General features: G+C 53.8%; 3 protein-coding genes and 4 non-coding genes across 9 annotated transcripts; 2 read left to right on the top strand and 5 right to left on the bottom strand.

Moving 5' to 3' along the window:
- The first annotated feature begins 468 nt into the window (after nucleotides 1–468).
- TLCD1 (TLC domain containing 1) lies at nucleotides 469–2,552 on the top strand. Its single transcript, XM_063112549.1, has 4 exons — nucleotides 469–800; nucleotides 1,130–1,212; nucleotides 1,312–1,394; nucleotides 1,778–2,552. Exons 1-4 carry the CDS (start codon nucleotides 607–609, stop codon nucleotides 2,159–2,161), a joined length of 744 nt encoding a protein of 247 aa, XP_062968619.1. The 5' UTR covers nucleotides 469–606; the 3' UTR covers nucleotides 2,162–2,552.
- Nucleotides 2,553–2,810: 258 nt separating this feature from the next.
- RPL23A (ribosomal protein L23a) lies at nucleotides 2,811–6,403 on the bottom strand. The gene is made up of 5 exons (XM_063112061.1): nucleotides 6,355–6,403; nucleotides 5,490–5,673; nucleotides 3,659–3,835; nucleotides 3,100–3,169; nucleotides 2,811–2,874 (listed from the first exon to the last, which is right to left on the bottom strand). Exons 1-5 carry the CDS (start codon nucleotides 6,377–6,379, stop codon nucleotides 2,860–2,862), a joined length of 471 nt encoding a protein of 156 aa, XP_062968131.1. The 5' UTR covers nucleotides 6,380–6,403; the 3' UTR covers nucleotides 2,811–2,859.
- On the bottom strand, nucleotides 2,989–3,058 carry LOC134389831 (small nucleolar RNA Z17). Its single transcript, XR_010024793.1, has one exon. It is a non-coding gene; the product is annotated as a small nucleolar RNA Z17 (small nucleolar RNA).
- Nucleotides 3,239–3,303, bottom strand: LOC134389824 (small nucleolar RNA SNORD42). The gene has a single exon (XR_010024788.1). It is a non-coding gene; the product is annotated as a small nucleolar RNA SNORD42 (small nucleolar RNA).
- LOC134389830 (small nucleolar RNA Z17) lies at nucleotides 3,926–3,999 on the bottom strand. Its single transcript, XR_010024792.1, has one exon. It is a non-coding gene; the product is annotated as a small nucleolar RNA Z17 (small nucleolar RNA).
- LOC134389823 (small nucleolar RNA SNORD42) lies at nucleotides 5,764–5,830 on the bottom strand. The gene has a single exon (XR_010024787.1). It is a non-coding gene; the product is annotated as a small nucleolar RNA SNORD42 (small nucleolar RNA).
- A 2,127-nt stretch (nucleotides 6,404–8,530) lies between the features above and the next one.
- On the top strand, nucleotides 8,531–11,502 carry RAB34 (RAB34, member RAS oncogene family). Of its 3 annotated transcripts, none has more exons than XM_063111221.1 (10): nucleotides 8,531–8,666; nucleotides 8,893–8,984; nucleotides 9,775–9,840; nucleotides 9,933–10,034; nucleotides 10,129–10,193; nucleotides 10,320–10,371; nucleotides 10,545–10,626; nucleotides 10,699–10,789; nucleotides 10,922–11,029; nucleotides 11,111–11,502. In XM_063111221.1, the coding sequence occupies exons 1-10, from the start codon at nucleotides 8,613–8,615 to the stop codon at nucleotides 11,176–11,178; spliced, it is 780 nt and encodes a 259-aa protein (XP_062967291.1). In that variant the 5' UTR covers nucleotides 8,531–8,612; the 3' UTR covers nucleotides 11,179–11,502. The 3 variants fall into 3 exon arrangements, with proteins under 3 accessions (XP_062967291.1, XP_062967290.1, XP_062967292.1); XM_063111220.1 differs by having other exon boundaries at nucleotides 9,772–9,840; XM_063111222.1 differs by lacking the exon at nucleotides 10,922–11,029 and having other exon boundaries at nucleotides 8,598–8,666; nucleotides 9,772–9,840; nucleotides 10,699–10,758; nucleotides 11,190–11,502.
- The last annotated feature ends 649 nt before the right edge of the window (nucleotides 11,503–12,151 follow it).

The raw sequence follows: 12,151 nt of genomic DNA, 5'->3' as shown, positions 1-12,151 counted from the left end.
CTCCGGCCAGACGATAGTAGTGCAGTGGAGGAACAGGGTCTGGGCGGAGCCCGTCGCCCGAGGCGGGGCTCCCAAGCCCTTCCCAGGACCAGGCAGGAGACGTGGGTGTTTGACAAGTCCCAACCAGCTCTGCCCAGAAAGGAGTTGGGGGCGGAGAGAATTCTCGCGGTATCCGCCCAGAGCAGGGAACCGGTGGCCCCGGGGAAAGTGGGGACGCAGGTTAATGAGGCCAAGCGAATGGTGCCTCGGCGGCGGTGGCGCCCCCAAACAGCCCCTAGTCGTCTTAGGTCCGCGGGATCCAGGCGGGGCCCAGGAGGCCCTGGGGAGATAGGACTGGTGCCCTCCGCATGGCGGAGACGCCCGAGGGGCGGGGGTAGGCGGGCAGGGCGGGGCGGGGGCGCGGGCGGCTGGGGGCGGGGGCAGAGGCCCCGCGGGGAGGGTGGGGAGGAGCGAAGGGGCCTAAAGGGCTCGGCGAAAACTGTGTGGCGCTGGCGGCCGGCGGGAGAGGCGTCCTAGGTGGGCCGGCCGGAGAGGGAAGCCCCGGTCCCAGAACAGCCGGAGGAGGCGGCCTAGAGGGCGGACAGACAGAAAGCAGGGAGGGCCAGCATGCCCCCACTGCTGCACCCCGCCCTGCCGCTGCTCCTGGGCGCCACGCTGACCTTCCGGGCGCTCCGGCGCGCGCTCTGTCGCCTGCCACTGCCCGCGCACGTGAGCGCCGACCCCCTGCGCACCTGGCGCTGGCACAACCTGCTCGTTTCCTTCGCCCACTCCATTGTGTCAGGGATCTGGGCGCTGCTGTGGTGAGTGAGCAACTGGGGGAGTGAGGTGGCCAGGGGATCCTGAGCGGGGTGGTGGGACTGGCTCCCGTGTTACTATCCGGATCCCTCATGAGCGGGCTGGGGCCTTGCAGTCTCACCTGATTCCCAGCGTGGAATCCTATCCAATCGGAAGCGGCAGCGGCCCCAGGGGAGGGGGATCGCACCTGGGAAACCGGAGGCACCTGGGTTTCGGCCAAGCCCCTCCTCCCCGCAGCCAGCCAATAGCGCAAGTCCTGAGTCCCCCCGGACTGGCAGGGGTAATGCGGGAGGTGACGAAATGAAGGGAGCCTCCTTTCTTCCCTCCCTTCTAGTGTATGGCAGACCCCCGAAATGCTGCTGGAGATTGAAACGGCATGGTCGCTTTCTGGCTATTTGCTCGTTTGTTTCTCAGCAGGTAGGTCTTGCCGAGGAAGCGTGAGGTAAGTGGGGGGACGGGGGAAGGAAGCTTCTTGTTCAGTCCCCTTCTTGACCTCTTTCCCCATCCCTCTACTAGGGTATTTCATCCACGACACGGTGGACATCGTGGTTAGTTATCAGGCACGAGCTTCTTGGGAATACCTTGTCCATCATGTCATGGTAAGAAGCAGGTGATGTGGTATAAGGCCTGATGCTAGCAACCTAGTCTAAACCTCAGCTTTCTCAACCTGGGAGGCAGCCACCTTTTCTTAACCCCAGATCCCACCCGTGTCCTACTTCTCATGCTAGGATGCTGAGGGTTGGCACTGTCTTTGTGTCCTTGTTCACTGAGACCAGCAACTCACAACCTCACCTACTACCTCCTTAGACTGGAACCACTACCCAGAGCCATCAAAATCTAATCATGTTGAATGAAAAAAAGCATCTTATCCACTGTAGACTACTATTCTAGAAGAGACTGGGGAGGCCTTTGCAGCCCTCAATCTGTTGGTCTGATACTCCCACCAACCTCCAGGTTCCCTAACCCCTGTTTTGTCCTCTAGGCCATGGGTGCCTTCTTCTCAGGCATATTTTGGAGCAGCTTTGTTGGTGGGGGTGTCCTAACACTACTGGTGGAGGTCAGCAATATCTTCCTCACCATACGCATGATGATGAAGATCAACAATGCCCAGGACCACCTCCTCTACCGGGTCAACAAGTATGTCAACTTGGTCATGTACTTTCTCTTCCGCCTGGCCCCCCAGGCCTACCTCACCCATTTCTTCTTACGTTATGCTGGCCAGAGGACCCTGGGCACCTTTCTGCTGGGTATCCTGCTCATGCTGGACATCATGATCCTTATCTACTTTTCTCGCCTCCTGCGCTCTGACTTCTGCCCTGAGCGTGTCCCCAGCCAGCAACTCAAAAACAAATTCTTGACTGAGTGAGAGGCACAGAGCCTGGGACTCCTGACAAGGACAACAAACACCACCAAGGAGAACAGAAACAGCCTCACACATCAGCTGGGACTGAGCCCCAAGCATGGGCGTCCTCTGGGGCCAGCCTCTCCACCTTCTGAGCCTGCACCCACCCTATTGAAAACACTAATGAAAGCACTCCTCTGAAGTCCTTGTCCTTTCTGGGGCAAGGGTGCGGGAAGCAGGCAGACCGGTTGGACGTGGTAGATGGGTGTTTGAGGGCAAGGTGCTACCCAAAACCAGCAAACCCACACTGCCTTGAAACAGATGCTAATGAAAACTCAAATTATACTTCCTCTCCCTCAAACTCTGGGTACTGTACACAGCCTCTTCCAGGGATAAAGGAAGAGGTTCTTGTAAAGCTGCTTGTTCTCTCACTCCTAATGGAAGCAAGATCTAGTTGTCCTAGGACAAACTAATCCCAGTCTGAGTCACAAGTATCTCTGGTACCTGAGCTCCTACAATGAGAGGTTTTAACAAGTATGGTGGAATGATAGGACCTAAGTGTTCCAGCAGGGTAAGTAGATCAAGAGCTTTGCCCAAGCCGTTACCTCTGCACACACCACAGTATGGCCTCCCCCCAGCCAACCAGAAATTGACATAAAGACAAGAAGCATATATATGGTGAAAAAAGTTGTATATTTGGAATTAACCATCTGGACTCAAGTTTAGATGATCCCAATCTGAAAAACAAAAGGGAGTTTTGTTACTGGAGCTGCAATGTGAAGATTAAGCTGGAATGTCATGATTAAAAAGCAAAATGAAGGAACATGAGGGCAGGGCTTGTTAAGAATAGGGGTGCAGTCAGTCAGTTGACTAATCAGCAAAAGTCAGGCTTTGGTCACTAACAGATGCATCACTTGCACCCAGAGGGTGGGTTTTAGGAGCTGGTAGGGAAGGAAGCTTACTTTGTTGGCAACATCCAGAGCATCATAATCAGGAGCCAGTCGAACATATGCCTTCTTCTCTCCATCAGGCCTGCAGTGGAGAAGGAAGCTTTAGTTGCTGCTCTCACTGCCCCCATCCCCTCCCTCTCCCAGTCCTCTGGTGCATCAGTGGTTCCTTTGTTCGTGTCATTCTTTTCCAAATAGTGATTTGTCCATCATTTGCACAGAGAAAGCTAATAAGCTACAAAGCTGCAAAAAAAGCCAATTCCCTTTTTATGAGAAACACCACAGGCTACAAGGCATTTTAACACTTAAAACCAGATAATCTGACATCAACTGCCTTACTTTAATGCCTACCTCTGCCAACAGAGGTAGAGATCCAGAAAATGAGCAGCAACTCCATAAATTAAGTACTAGGACACAGTTTCTATGGGTCTATACTCCATATAACGGACTACAACTACAGCAGGGCTGTTCAGTTCTTGAGGTTTACACATTGTGAACCTACTTCTGTCCCCAAGGGCAGCATCAGCAACTTTATGCCAGACAGGTTCTCCCAGCCTCCTCCTCATCCTCTCACCTGATCAGGGTGTTGACCTTGGCCACATCAATGTCATAGAGCTTCTTCACAGCCTGTTTGATCTGGTGCTTATTGGCCTTGACATCCACAATGAACACAAGTGTGTTGTTGTCTTCTATTTTCTTCATGGCAGACTCAGTGGTTAGGGGGAACTTGATGATGGCATAGTGGTCAAGCCTGGGGTAGATGCAGAATGGGGTCATAACCTGGCCTGGGCCCAGAAGAAAGGATAGGCCCTCTTTTGGAGCCTAAGGCCAGAAGACCCTAGGTGCATCAGACAATGAGGTAGCAAATCACTTTTTGTCAAACTTTGGTCGCTGAACAATGTCATCATCTGCACCCTGAAACCGAGGGGCCTACAGCCCAGCATAGGGTCAGAACTCTTGTACATTTTCTTTCACTTGAAGGGCTCTCATCCTTAAAGTGATTTAAGAATCATCTTTTTAAAAAGAAGACCAGTAAGGGGATCTGAACCCTTGACCACGCTCTCCCAAGTGAGCTAACCAGCCATCCCTATATAGGGATCCGAACCCATGGCCTTGGTGTTACCAGCACCACACTCTCCCAAGTGAGCCACGGGCCAGCCCTAAGAATCATCTCTGATTCAAACTCTTCCATTTGCTAGACTTCCATGTTTGTACATCACTATGAGGCTGGATCAAACATTTCTGCTCCCTTTGATTGCTCTCTGCTCAAAGGCCATGAATTCTTCAGAGCAACTTTTTACTTACAGTTCAGGTTACACTTATAGTAACTTAAGTGCAGCTAGAACAGTTTTCCCCCTGAAATTCAGAGAAACCAGGCTCTACTCACCCAGGCACAACTTTACTGTTTTGAAGCCAGGTCTGGATTCTACCTCTTATTGCAATGAATTCTAGTGTCCAAGGGAGGCGGGGGGAGTGGTGTCCTGCTTTCCTCCATGGACACAACTCACTCTACCTTTTCTTAGGAAACACTGGGAGCAGCAGAAACCCATTGGTAGCAACTACTACCATAATTTACTCTAATCTGCCCTCCCTAAAGAAAAGTCAATTATTACCAGCAGTTTGATGCCAAAATACCAAAGTGCCCAAACCTTTTGCCCATTTCTCCCTAACCATTCCTTGAACAGTATGAAAACTTGGAAGAGGGAATGAAAAGAAGCCTCTTTAAATTGTTGCAGGCCACGACCACCTAGTACAGATAACTGAATCCTCATTATCAATCAAGAATCAACACACACATATCCTTACCCAAGGGCTGTTCTCTACAGCATCAGAAGCCATGAGGATGGAACTACAAGGTTAGTTACTATATAGTCCCAATAGAGTGGACTTTCAAATCCTAACCATATATGAAACAATAACAGAAAATTTGAGAGTCTGGGTTGATTTAAACACAATTCCTGCCAATACTATAAAAACGTCTCTTGTTCTTAAAGAGGACAGAAACAGGGCTGAGCCCGTGGCGCACTCGGTAGCGTGCTGCGCTAGCAGCGCGGCGTCGCTTCCGCCGCCACGGGTTCGGATCCTATATAAGAATGACCAGTGCACTCCCTGGCTGAGCGCCGGTCACGGGAAAAAAAAAAAAAAAGAGGACAGAAACAATCTCCTCATACTCCCATTAGAGAAGCACACTGAGAGAGCTGGCCGGTTAGCTCACTTGGAACATAGCTCTGATAACAGCAAAGTCAAGGGTTCAGATCCCCATACCGGCCAGCCGCCCCACACCGCCCACCAAAAGAAAAGCTCACTGGGTACCCATGTGTGTTTGAAAAGTCATGCTCTAGGGTGGGTAAATTCCCACTGGAGAGGATACCCAAACTTTTCAGGGGTACAGGGGCAGTACTAACTTGTTTCTCCTGGGGGCGCTCTTCCGAGGATATTTGGGTTGCCTCCGGAGCCGCAGTGTCTTGGGCCGCCGGAAGGTGGGTGATGTGCGAATCTTCTTCTTTTTGTGGCTTTGGACACCTTTCAGCACTGCCTTCTTGGCCTTCAAAGCCTTTGCTTTCGCTTCGGCTTTGGCAGGGGCAGGAGCTGGGAGAGAAGAAAAGAAAACGAGGGTGCGGGATTTAGAAATCGTTCACTTCCGGCCTCAAGACCTGTCGTGGGCCCCCCTGGCCACACGTGCATCAGTGGTTCCTTTGAAGACATCACAAGTCTCAGGCGATTAAGATTTTTCCATCATATGCACGATGAAGGACGAAGGTGATCAAGTTGGAGAAACTCCAGTGAAACGACGAAGAGAAAAAATAACTGGCGCCGATCGGACGCTCAATACTTCCAGGACGTGTGCTACGAGTTTTATACATACCATCGCAAAGCCACGCCGGGGGGGGGGGGGGGGGACACGACACAATATAACAACATAGTCCGGCTTAACATGAAAAAGAAAAAAATGAGTAGAGCTGAGGACATTGATTCCTTACAGATGTAGAGACGTGGAGCGCCAGTCTATGGGTGCGTGTAGCTTCCCACAGCCGACTGTCTGGCTCTCCCTGGCGGGTGATGCCGACCAGGTTGCCTCCCTAACTCCCTGCACGGGAACCCAGCCCATGCGGCTGGGCCCACGCTGCCCACATATACCGCAGCATGACCCAAACGCGGAGAGCAGCTCCCGAGCAGACCCCTCAGGATTTAGCCCAGCAGCCGTCCCCCCCGTTTGTTGGCGTGGGAATCCCAGGTAAACCAGCCGTTGGCCCCAGCTCCAACACACACCTTCCTTCTTCGCCTTCGGCGCCATCTTGTGAAAGGGGCGTCCAAGCCCCGTTCCCACGGGCTTATAGAGGCAAATCTCGCCGAAGCCTCGCGATGTTTTATACTTAGAGCTTATTGGGTGATTTGTAGCGCGGCGCCCGCCGGGAACAGTAATTAGGTGTAATTTCCTCGCGAGAGTAAATAAGCATGGGTCATCCCTCCCCTCCTAAGGCACTGAAGGTTCTTGGGGTTGTAGTTTCTTAAGGCACTGAAGGTTCTTGGGGGTTGTAGTTTCTTGTGACACGTTTATTTGCTCTGTCCTGTGGGTGGTGTAGACGGCTGCCGCTTGGGTCTGGTCCTGGGTGCTTCCAACTTGCAGTCTCAGGGAAGAAAAAGATTGCAGTGCTGGAGGCAGTAACGCTGCCTACGGAAAGAATGGTTAGATTGATTTGGGGAGGATGAAGCAAAGTTCTAGAACATTAGAGCAGGATTTGTCAGGTCTAACTCCCTCACACAGCATCTTTGGAAATTAAGGTCCGTAAAGGGATGTGGTTTATCCATAACACAAGGATTTGGTGACAGAAAAGTCGAATCAGGAAGGGGAAATTATCAGAGGAGGTACGAGGCGGTCTCATCTGCCCCCTTTACCTGTGACAGTGTCACTTTTCCTGATTATACTCTTGAAGAAGTTCTACCAATACTCCAAACACCCAGCGCACAGATTCTTCCAGGATTCCCTAGTCCTTCCTGTGAATAGTTTCCCTCACAGCCCCCTCCTTTGTCCCAGTTTTCTTTGCATCTCATATCCACCTCCTGACACAGAGCTAGGTTTTGTAATGCACAGGTTTGCTTCTGTGAGGGTCTGTGCCTAACCAACCCCCACTCCATCCTTTCTGTCTTCCTCCTTCTCTTATGGAACCAGATGTCCCCTTTGACAGTGAAATTTGTGGTGCGCTACCCCTCTTTTATCCTGCAGGACTCTGCAAAAAGGAAAAGTTGTCCTTGGGGGTGAGATTCCAATCGGGCCAGGGCAATGAACGCGCACACCAGAAGGGAGTCCCCGTGTCCCGGAGCGATGAAGAAACCAAAGGGTGGAATGTCCCGGTCCACCTAGCTCTTCTTTATCTCCCGTCGAGGGAGGCAGCTTGAACTTCAGCCCTCCCCGTCCCCCCACCAATCTTCACAGGAGCCTTGAAGGAAAAGACACCAGACTTTGGACGTCTCTCTCCTCAGTGGGCACCCCGTTCCGGCCGGAGATCCCCCTTTACGCGCTCCCCCCTACTCCCCACCTCCTAGGGCGAGCGGGGGCAGACCATGAGTCACGCACGTCCCAGGCCTAGAGTCGAGGAGGAAAGCGCCGCCTCTCCTTGGGCCCCTTCTCTCCCCCTTTCCCCTCCCTGCGGGTTCCTGGCCTCGCCAGATGCTGCGCAGCAATCACCGACTCCCCATCACCAATTTGGCCGGGTACGGGTCCCCATGAAGGCGCGGCACGGCACAGGGGTGCGGGGGAGTGTGGCCTGGGGGGTCCCGGTCTGGGTAGGCTCCAGCCTGGGTGGGTGCGGTCCTGGTGCCCGATGAGGCGTCTGGCGGGGGAGCCAAAACCGGGCAGCGCAGCGGGGAGGACAAGAGGGGGAGGCGAGGGCGGGCTGCGAGGCGTGAAGCTGCCGGGAGAGGGGCGGGGGGCGGCCCTTCTCCAGGAATTTCCGGGGATCAGGTTACAGCGTTGGCGGAGCCACAGCGGAGTGGGACCCGAGGGCCTGCGGCTGCACTGGGCCCCTCGTCCCCTCCTCGAGCGGCCCGCGGGCCTTGGCAGCGCAGCCCCTGCCCACACTGACCCCGTGTGGCGGGGCCGGGCCGCTCTGTTATGGTAGGGCCGTCTCAGCCCCGGGTTGTCGTCGGGTCTCCGCGGCCCCGGGTTATTGTAGGAACCATCCGGCCCCGAGTTATTGTAGGGTCTGCGCGGGCCCGGGCCCCCGCAGACTGGACTCCTCGCCCTCAATTGGCGGCTGAGGGGTCTCCCCGCCCTCGAGTCGTCTTCGGGACACCCCGGGCTCGGGTGATCGTGGGCTCCCCCCGGCCCCGGGTGATTGTCTCATCCCCGTGGCCCGCGGCGGTCGTAGCGTCTCCGAGGCCGCGGGCTCCCGTAGGCTCCCCGTGGCCCCGAGTTATTATCGGGACACCCCGGCCGCGGGTGATTGTCGGGTCTCCACGGGCTCGGGTCGTCGGGGAGGACCAGGCCTCTGCGCCTTCTCAAGGCGCCCCGCAAGGCCGCAGGCAAGATGAACATTCTGGCGCCCGTGCGGAGGGACCGCGTTCTGGCAGAGCTGCCCCAGGTAGGCGCCAGGGCCACGTTGGGCTTCTGGCTGCAGCGGGATATGGGCGGGCAGGGCGGGGAGGAGGCGGCACCAGACCAGTTAGAGGATTGGGCCCAGCCCCTCAGCCCAGCTGGGCCTGCTGCTTCTGGGTGGTCCCCCCTCCCCCACATACACCCGGGCTGCTTGGCTGGCGACAAGGCCCAAGAGTGGGTGAGCCCCATTCTCTTCCATCTCTCTCTCTCAGTGCCTGAGGAAGGAGGCCGCTTTGCACATGCACAAAGACTTCCACCCCCGCGTCACCTGCGCCTGCCAGGAGCACCGGACAGGCACCGTGGGGTGAGTTAGCCACACTCATAACAAAGAAAGAAAGTCCCGGGAAACCCTGTAGTCACAGGAAGGGTACACAACCACCCTTTTGGGGCTCCATTTCAGCCCCTGCCAGCTATATGGTTATTCCCCCTTTTTAAGCCCCTGGTTCCTCCCTGCTCCACAAGATTGTTATGAGTCCTTTGAGATGGGGTGGAGTAGAAAAGATGTCCAACATGGGTAGGTGGTCACCTGCTCAGCTCCCTGCATGAGCCCCAGGTTAGGGGGATGGCTGTGCCTTCAGGGATGAGTCTCATTGTGGGTTAAAAAAGGGAATACTAATAACACTTGCCACCATTAATTGAGCATTTACTGTGTGCCAGGAAGTGTGTTGGGTACTATTTTTGCCTTCTAATGAATGGAAAACATCATGTAAAATGCATCCTGATTTCAAAGGTGTTAAAATGGGGGGGGGGGTGTCTTAGAATATAGAGTATTTGTCTCATTTTAACCTTCATAGCCACCCAATAAAATATATATGAAATCACTTAACAAATGTTGAAACAGGCTCAGAGAGGCTAAGTAACTTGTCCAAAGTCACACAGCTAATAAGTGTGAGAGCTGGGATTCAACTTCATGTCTCTCTGATACTGAAGCACAAAACACTCCTCCCCAGCACTCCTGTCCAGGTAGCTGCCTGAGAGGCCTGGTAACCTCAGCCTGGGTACAGCTACCTTTCTGGGCCTACTTGGGAGCATTGGAACTCCCTAGGGTGGAAGAGCTGATGTCCATTCCCTATGCCCACTCTTGTGTCCAGCAGATTTAAGATCTCCAAGGTCATTGTGGTGGGGGACCTGTCAGTGGGGAAGACTTGCCTCATTAATAGGTAAGGGGATATTGGAGCTGGGCTTGTCTGGGTTGGGCCAAGCCTAGCCAGGTGGGCTAGGCTCCAGGCCAGAGCATCTGGTGCTCCCTCAGGTTCTGCAAAGACACCTTTGATAAGAATTACAAGGCCACCATTGGAGTGGACTTTGAGATGGAACGATTTGAGGTGTTGGGCATCCCCTTCAGTCTGCAGCTGTGAGTGTTTCCTCCATCCTTCCAGCTATCCGTTCCCCCAGCACCTACACCCCATCCCCCCACATGCCTGTACCTCACTCCTCCTTTCTTCCAGTTGGGATACGGCTGGACAGGAGAGGTTCAAATGCATTGCATCAACCTACTACCGAGGAGCTCAGGGTAGGGGGCTGGGGAATGGGTGGGCCTGAGAATGCACCTGGCCTCTAATCTAGAGCTGGGGGGTTGGGGAAATGAGCCAGTAGTGTCTTCCCCTTCACCCTGGGGCTCTTTCTGCCACTCTTCCAGCCATCATCATTGTCTTCAACCTGAATGATGTGGCGTCCTTGGAACATACCAAGTATGTGGGATGCAGCAATATCATGGGAGGATCCAGGAAGAGAAGGTTCAGAAAAGAGGGGTGGTGAGGGAAGAATGCACCTAGGACCACAGAGGGGGTGATTGGACTTATGAATGTTGGTGAGAGGGGCTGTCAGGCTCCCTCATCCCTCATCCCCCCACCGTCTGTGGCAGGCAGTGGCTAGCTGATGCGCTCAAGGAGAATGACCCTTCCAATGTGCTTCTCTTCCTCGTGGGTTCCAAGAAGGACCTGAGTGTGAGTGTGCCAGAGCGGGGACTTCCCAACTTGGTGAGGGATGCCCCCCATCTGACTCTGACCTTCCCTCAGACTCCTGCTCAATATGCGCTAATGGAGAAAGACGCACTCAAGGTAGCCCAAGAGATTAAGGCTGAGTACTGGGCAGTCTCATCTCTCACTGGTGAGTCAGAGGCTCCAGGCCTTCTGCCGTGCCATTCCTGCCTACCTCCCCTTCCACTCCTGCATATCTAGCTGTGTCCAGTGCCCCCAGACCTGGCGCTGCCCCCGAGCACCCATCTGTTCTCTGTGTCAGGTGAGAACGTCCGGGAATTCTTCTTCCGTGTGGCGGCACTGACCTTTGAGGCCAACGTGCTGGCTGAGCTGGAGAAATCGGGGGCCCGGCGCATTGGCGATGTTGTCCGTGAGTGCCTGCTTGGTTAAGGTGGCAGAGAACAAGGGGAGCCTCCAAGTTCTGCTTCTCATATTTTCCACCCTTCTTCAGGCATCAACAGTGATGACGGCAATCTCTACCTAACTGCTAGCAAGAAGAAACCCACATGTTGCCCATGAGGGGTGAGGAGACTATCCAGAGACTGCCCAGCCCTGGGGCACTGGGTCACCTTCACTCTCCCAGAGCTCGACCCCTGGACATTTGCACTGACTGTTTTTCCAGACCAAAGAGCTGCCCCTTAGTGGCAGTATCCCCAGAGGGGTAGCTGGGACCATGCTAGTCACTTCTTGCCCTCAGACACCATGCCAAAGACTGGATGCCCCCCAGCTCCTCTGGGGGCTCTCCAGGGTACCCAGTGGTAGTAGGGTGGGGAGTGTCCCTGTTGCTTTGCTCAGCCTGCTGGGTCCTTTGGATATGAGGATACCTAGTGAATCCAGCCTCACATTGTGCCTTATGCATTAAAATCTTTGTTAGTAGCACTTTGGGGGCTGGAATCCTTTTTTGAGGATAAGGGATGTAGAATGGGCAGCGGTGTATGGCCATGCGGGGACTGGAGCACCCTGCGGGGATTTTGGCCATCCCTGTCCTATGGGCAGGGTTCAGACACCGGGCTTGTGGGGGCTGTACTGGACCCTCACTGGGTGAGAGCTGAATGGCTGGCTTTGAGAGCTCTTTCCTTTGGTCAGTTCCCCGAAATGTGTCCTCATACTTTGTGCTTATACCCAAATTTCCACCACTAGAATCAATCTTTTCTTTCTTTCTTTCTTTCTTTCTTTCTTTCTTTCTTTCTTTCTTTCTTTCTTTCTTTCTTTCTTTCTTTCTTTCTTTCTTTCTTTCTCTCTCTCTTTCTTTCTTTCTCTTTCTCTCTCTTTCTTTCTTTCTTTCTCTTTCTCTCTCTCTCTCTTTCTTCTCTCTCTTTTTTTCTTTCTTTCTTTCTATCTTCTTTTTTACCCTTTTCCTGCCTTCCCTTTTAAAAAGACTTTTCAGAGGGGAACACCGTGAAAAGCAATGAGTTTTAAATTTTGGATACTTTCTGGGTTGACCAGATGGCCCAGGGAGGGCAGGAACCCTGGCTCATATTTAGAAGATGTG

This window comes from Cynocephalus volans, chromosome 10 (assembly GCF_027409185.1).
Source record: "Cynocephalus volans isolate mCynVol1 chromosome 10, mCynVol1.pri, whole genome shotgun sequence".
Classification (NCBI taxonomy): domain Eukaryota; kingdom Metazoa; phylum Chordata; class Mammalia; order Dermoptera; family Cynocephalidae; genus Cynocephalus; species Cynocephalus volans.
This window is presented reverse-complemented; position numbering and strand designations above follow the sequence as displayed.

Excerpts from the sequence above, each read along its gene's own strand:
- TLCD1 (XM_063112549.1), top strand. The coding sequence starts at position 607 with ATGCCCCCACTGCTGCACCCCGCCCTGCCGCTGCTCCTGGGCGCCACG. Across the intron at positions 801-1,129 it reads GGGATCTGGGCGCTGCTGTG|TGTATGGCAGACCCCCGAAA; the intron begins GTGAGTGAGCAA and ends CCTCCCTTCTAG. Across the intron at positions 1,395-1,777 it reads ACCTTGTCCATCATGTCATG|GCCATGGGTGCCTTCTTCTC; the intron begins GTAAGAAGCAGG and ends TTTGTCCTCTAG.
- RPL23A (XM_063112061.1), bottom strand. The coding sequence starts at position 6,379 with ATGGCGCCGAAGGCGAAGAAGGAAG. Across the intron at positions 5,674-6,354 it reads GCCGAAGGCGAAGAAGGAAG|CTCCTGCCCCTGCCAAAGCC; the intron begins GTGTGTGTTGGA and ends CTTCTCTCCCAG. Across the intron at positions 3,836-5,489 it reads AGCGCCCCCAGGAGAAACAA|GCTTGACCACTATGCCATCA; the intron begins GTTAGTACTGCC and ends CATCTACCCCAG.
- RAB34 (XM_063111220.1), top strand. The coding sequence starts at position 8,613 with ATGAACATTCTGGCGCCCGTGCGGAGGGACCGCGTTCTGGCAGAGCTG. Across the intron at positions 10,372-10,544 it reads GCGTCCTTGGAACATACCAA|GCAGTGGCTAGCTGATGCGC; the intron begins GTATGTGGGATG and ends CGTCTGTGGCAG. Across the intron at positions 10,790-10,921 it reads GGCAGTCTCATCTCTCACTG|GTGAGAACGTCCGGGAATTC; the intron begins GTGAGTCAGAGG and ends TCTCTGTGTCAG.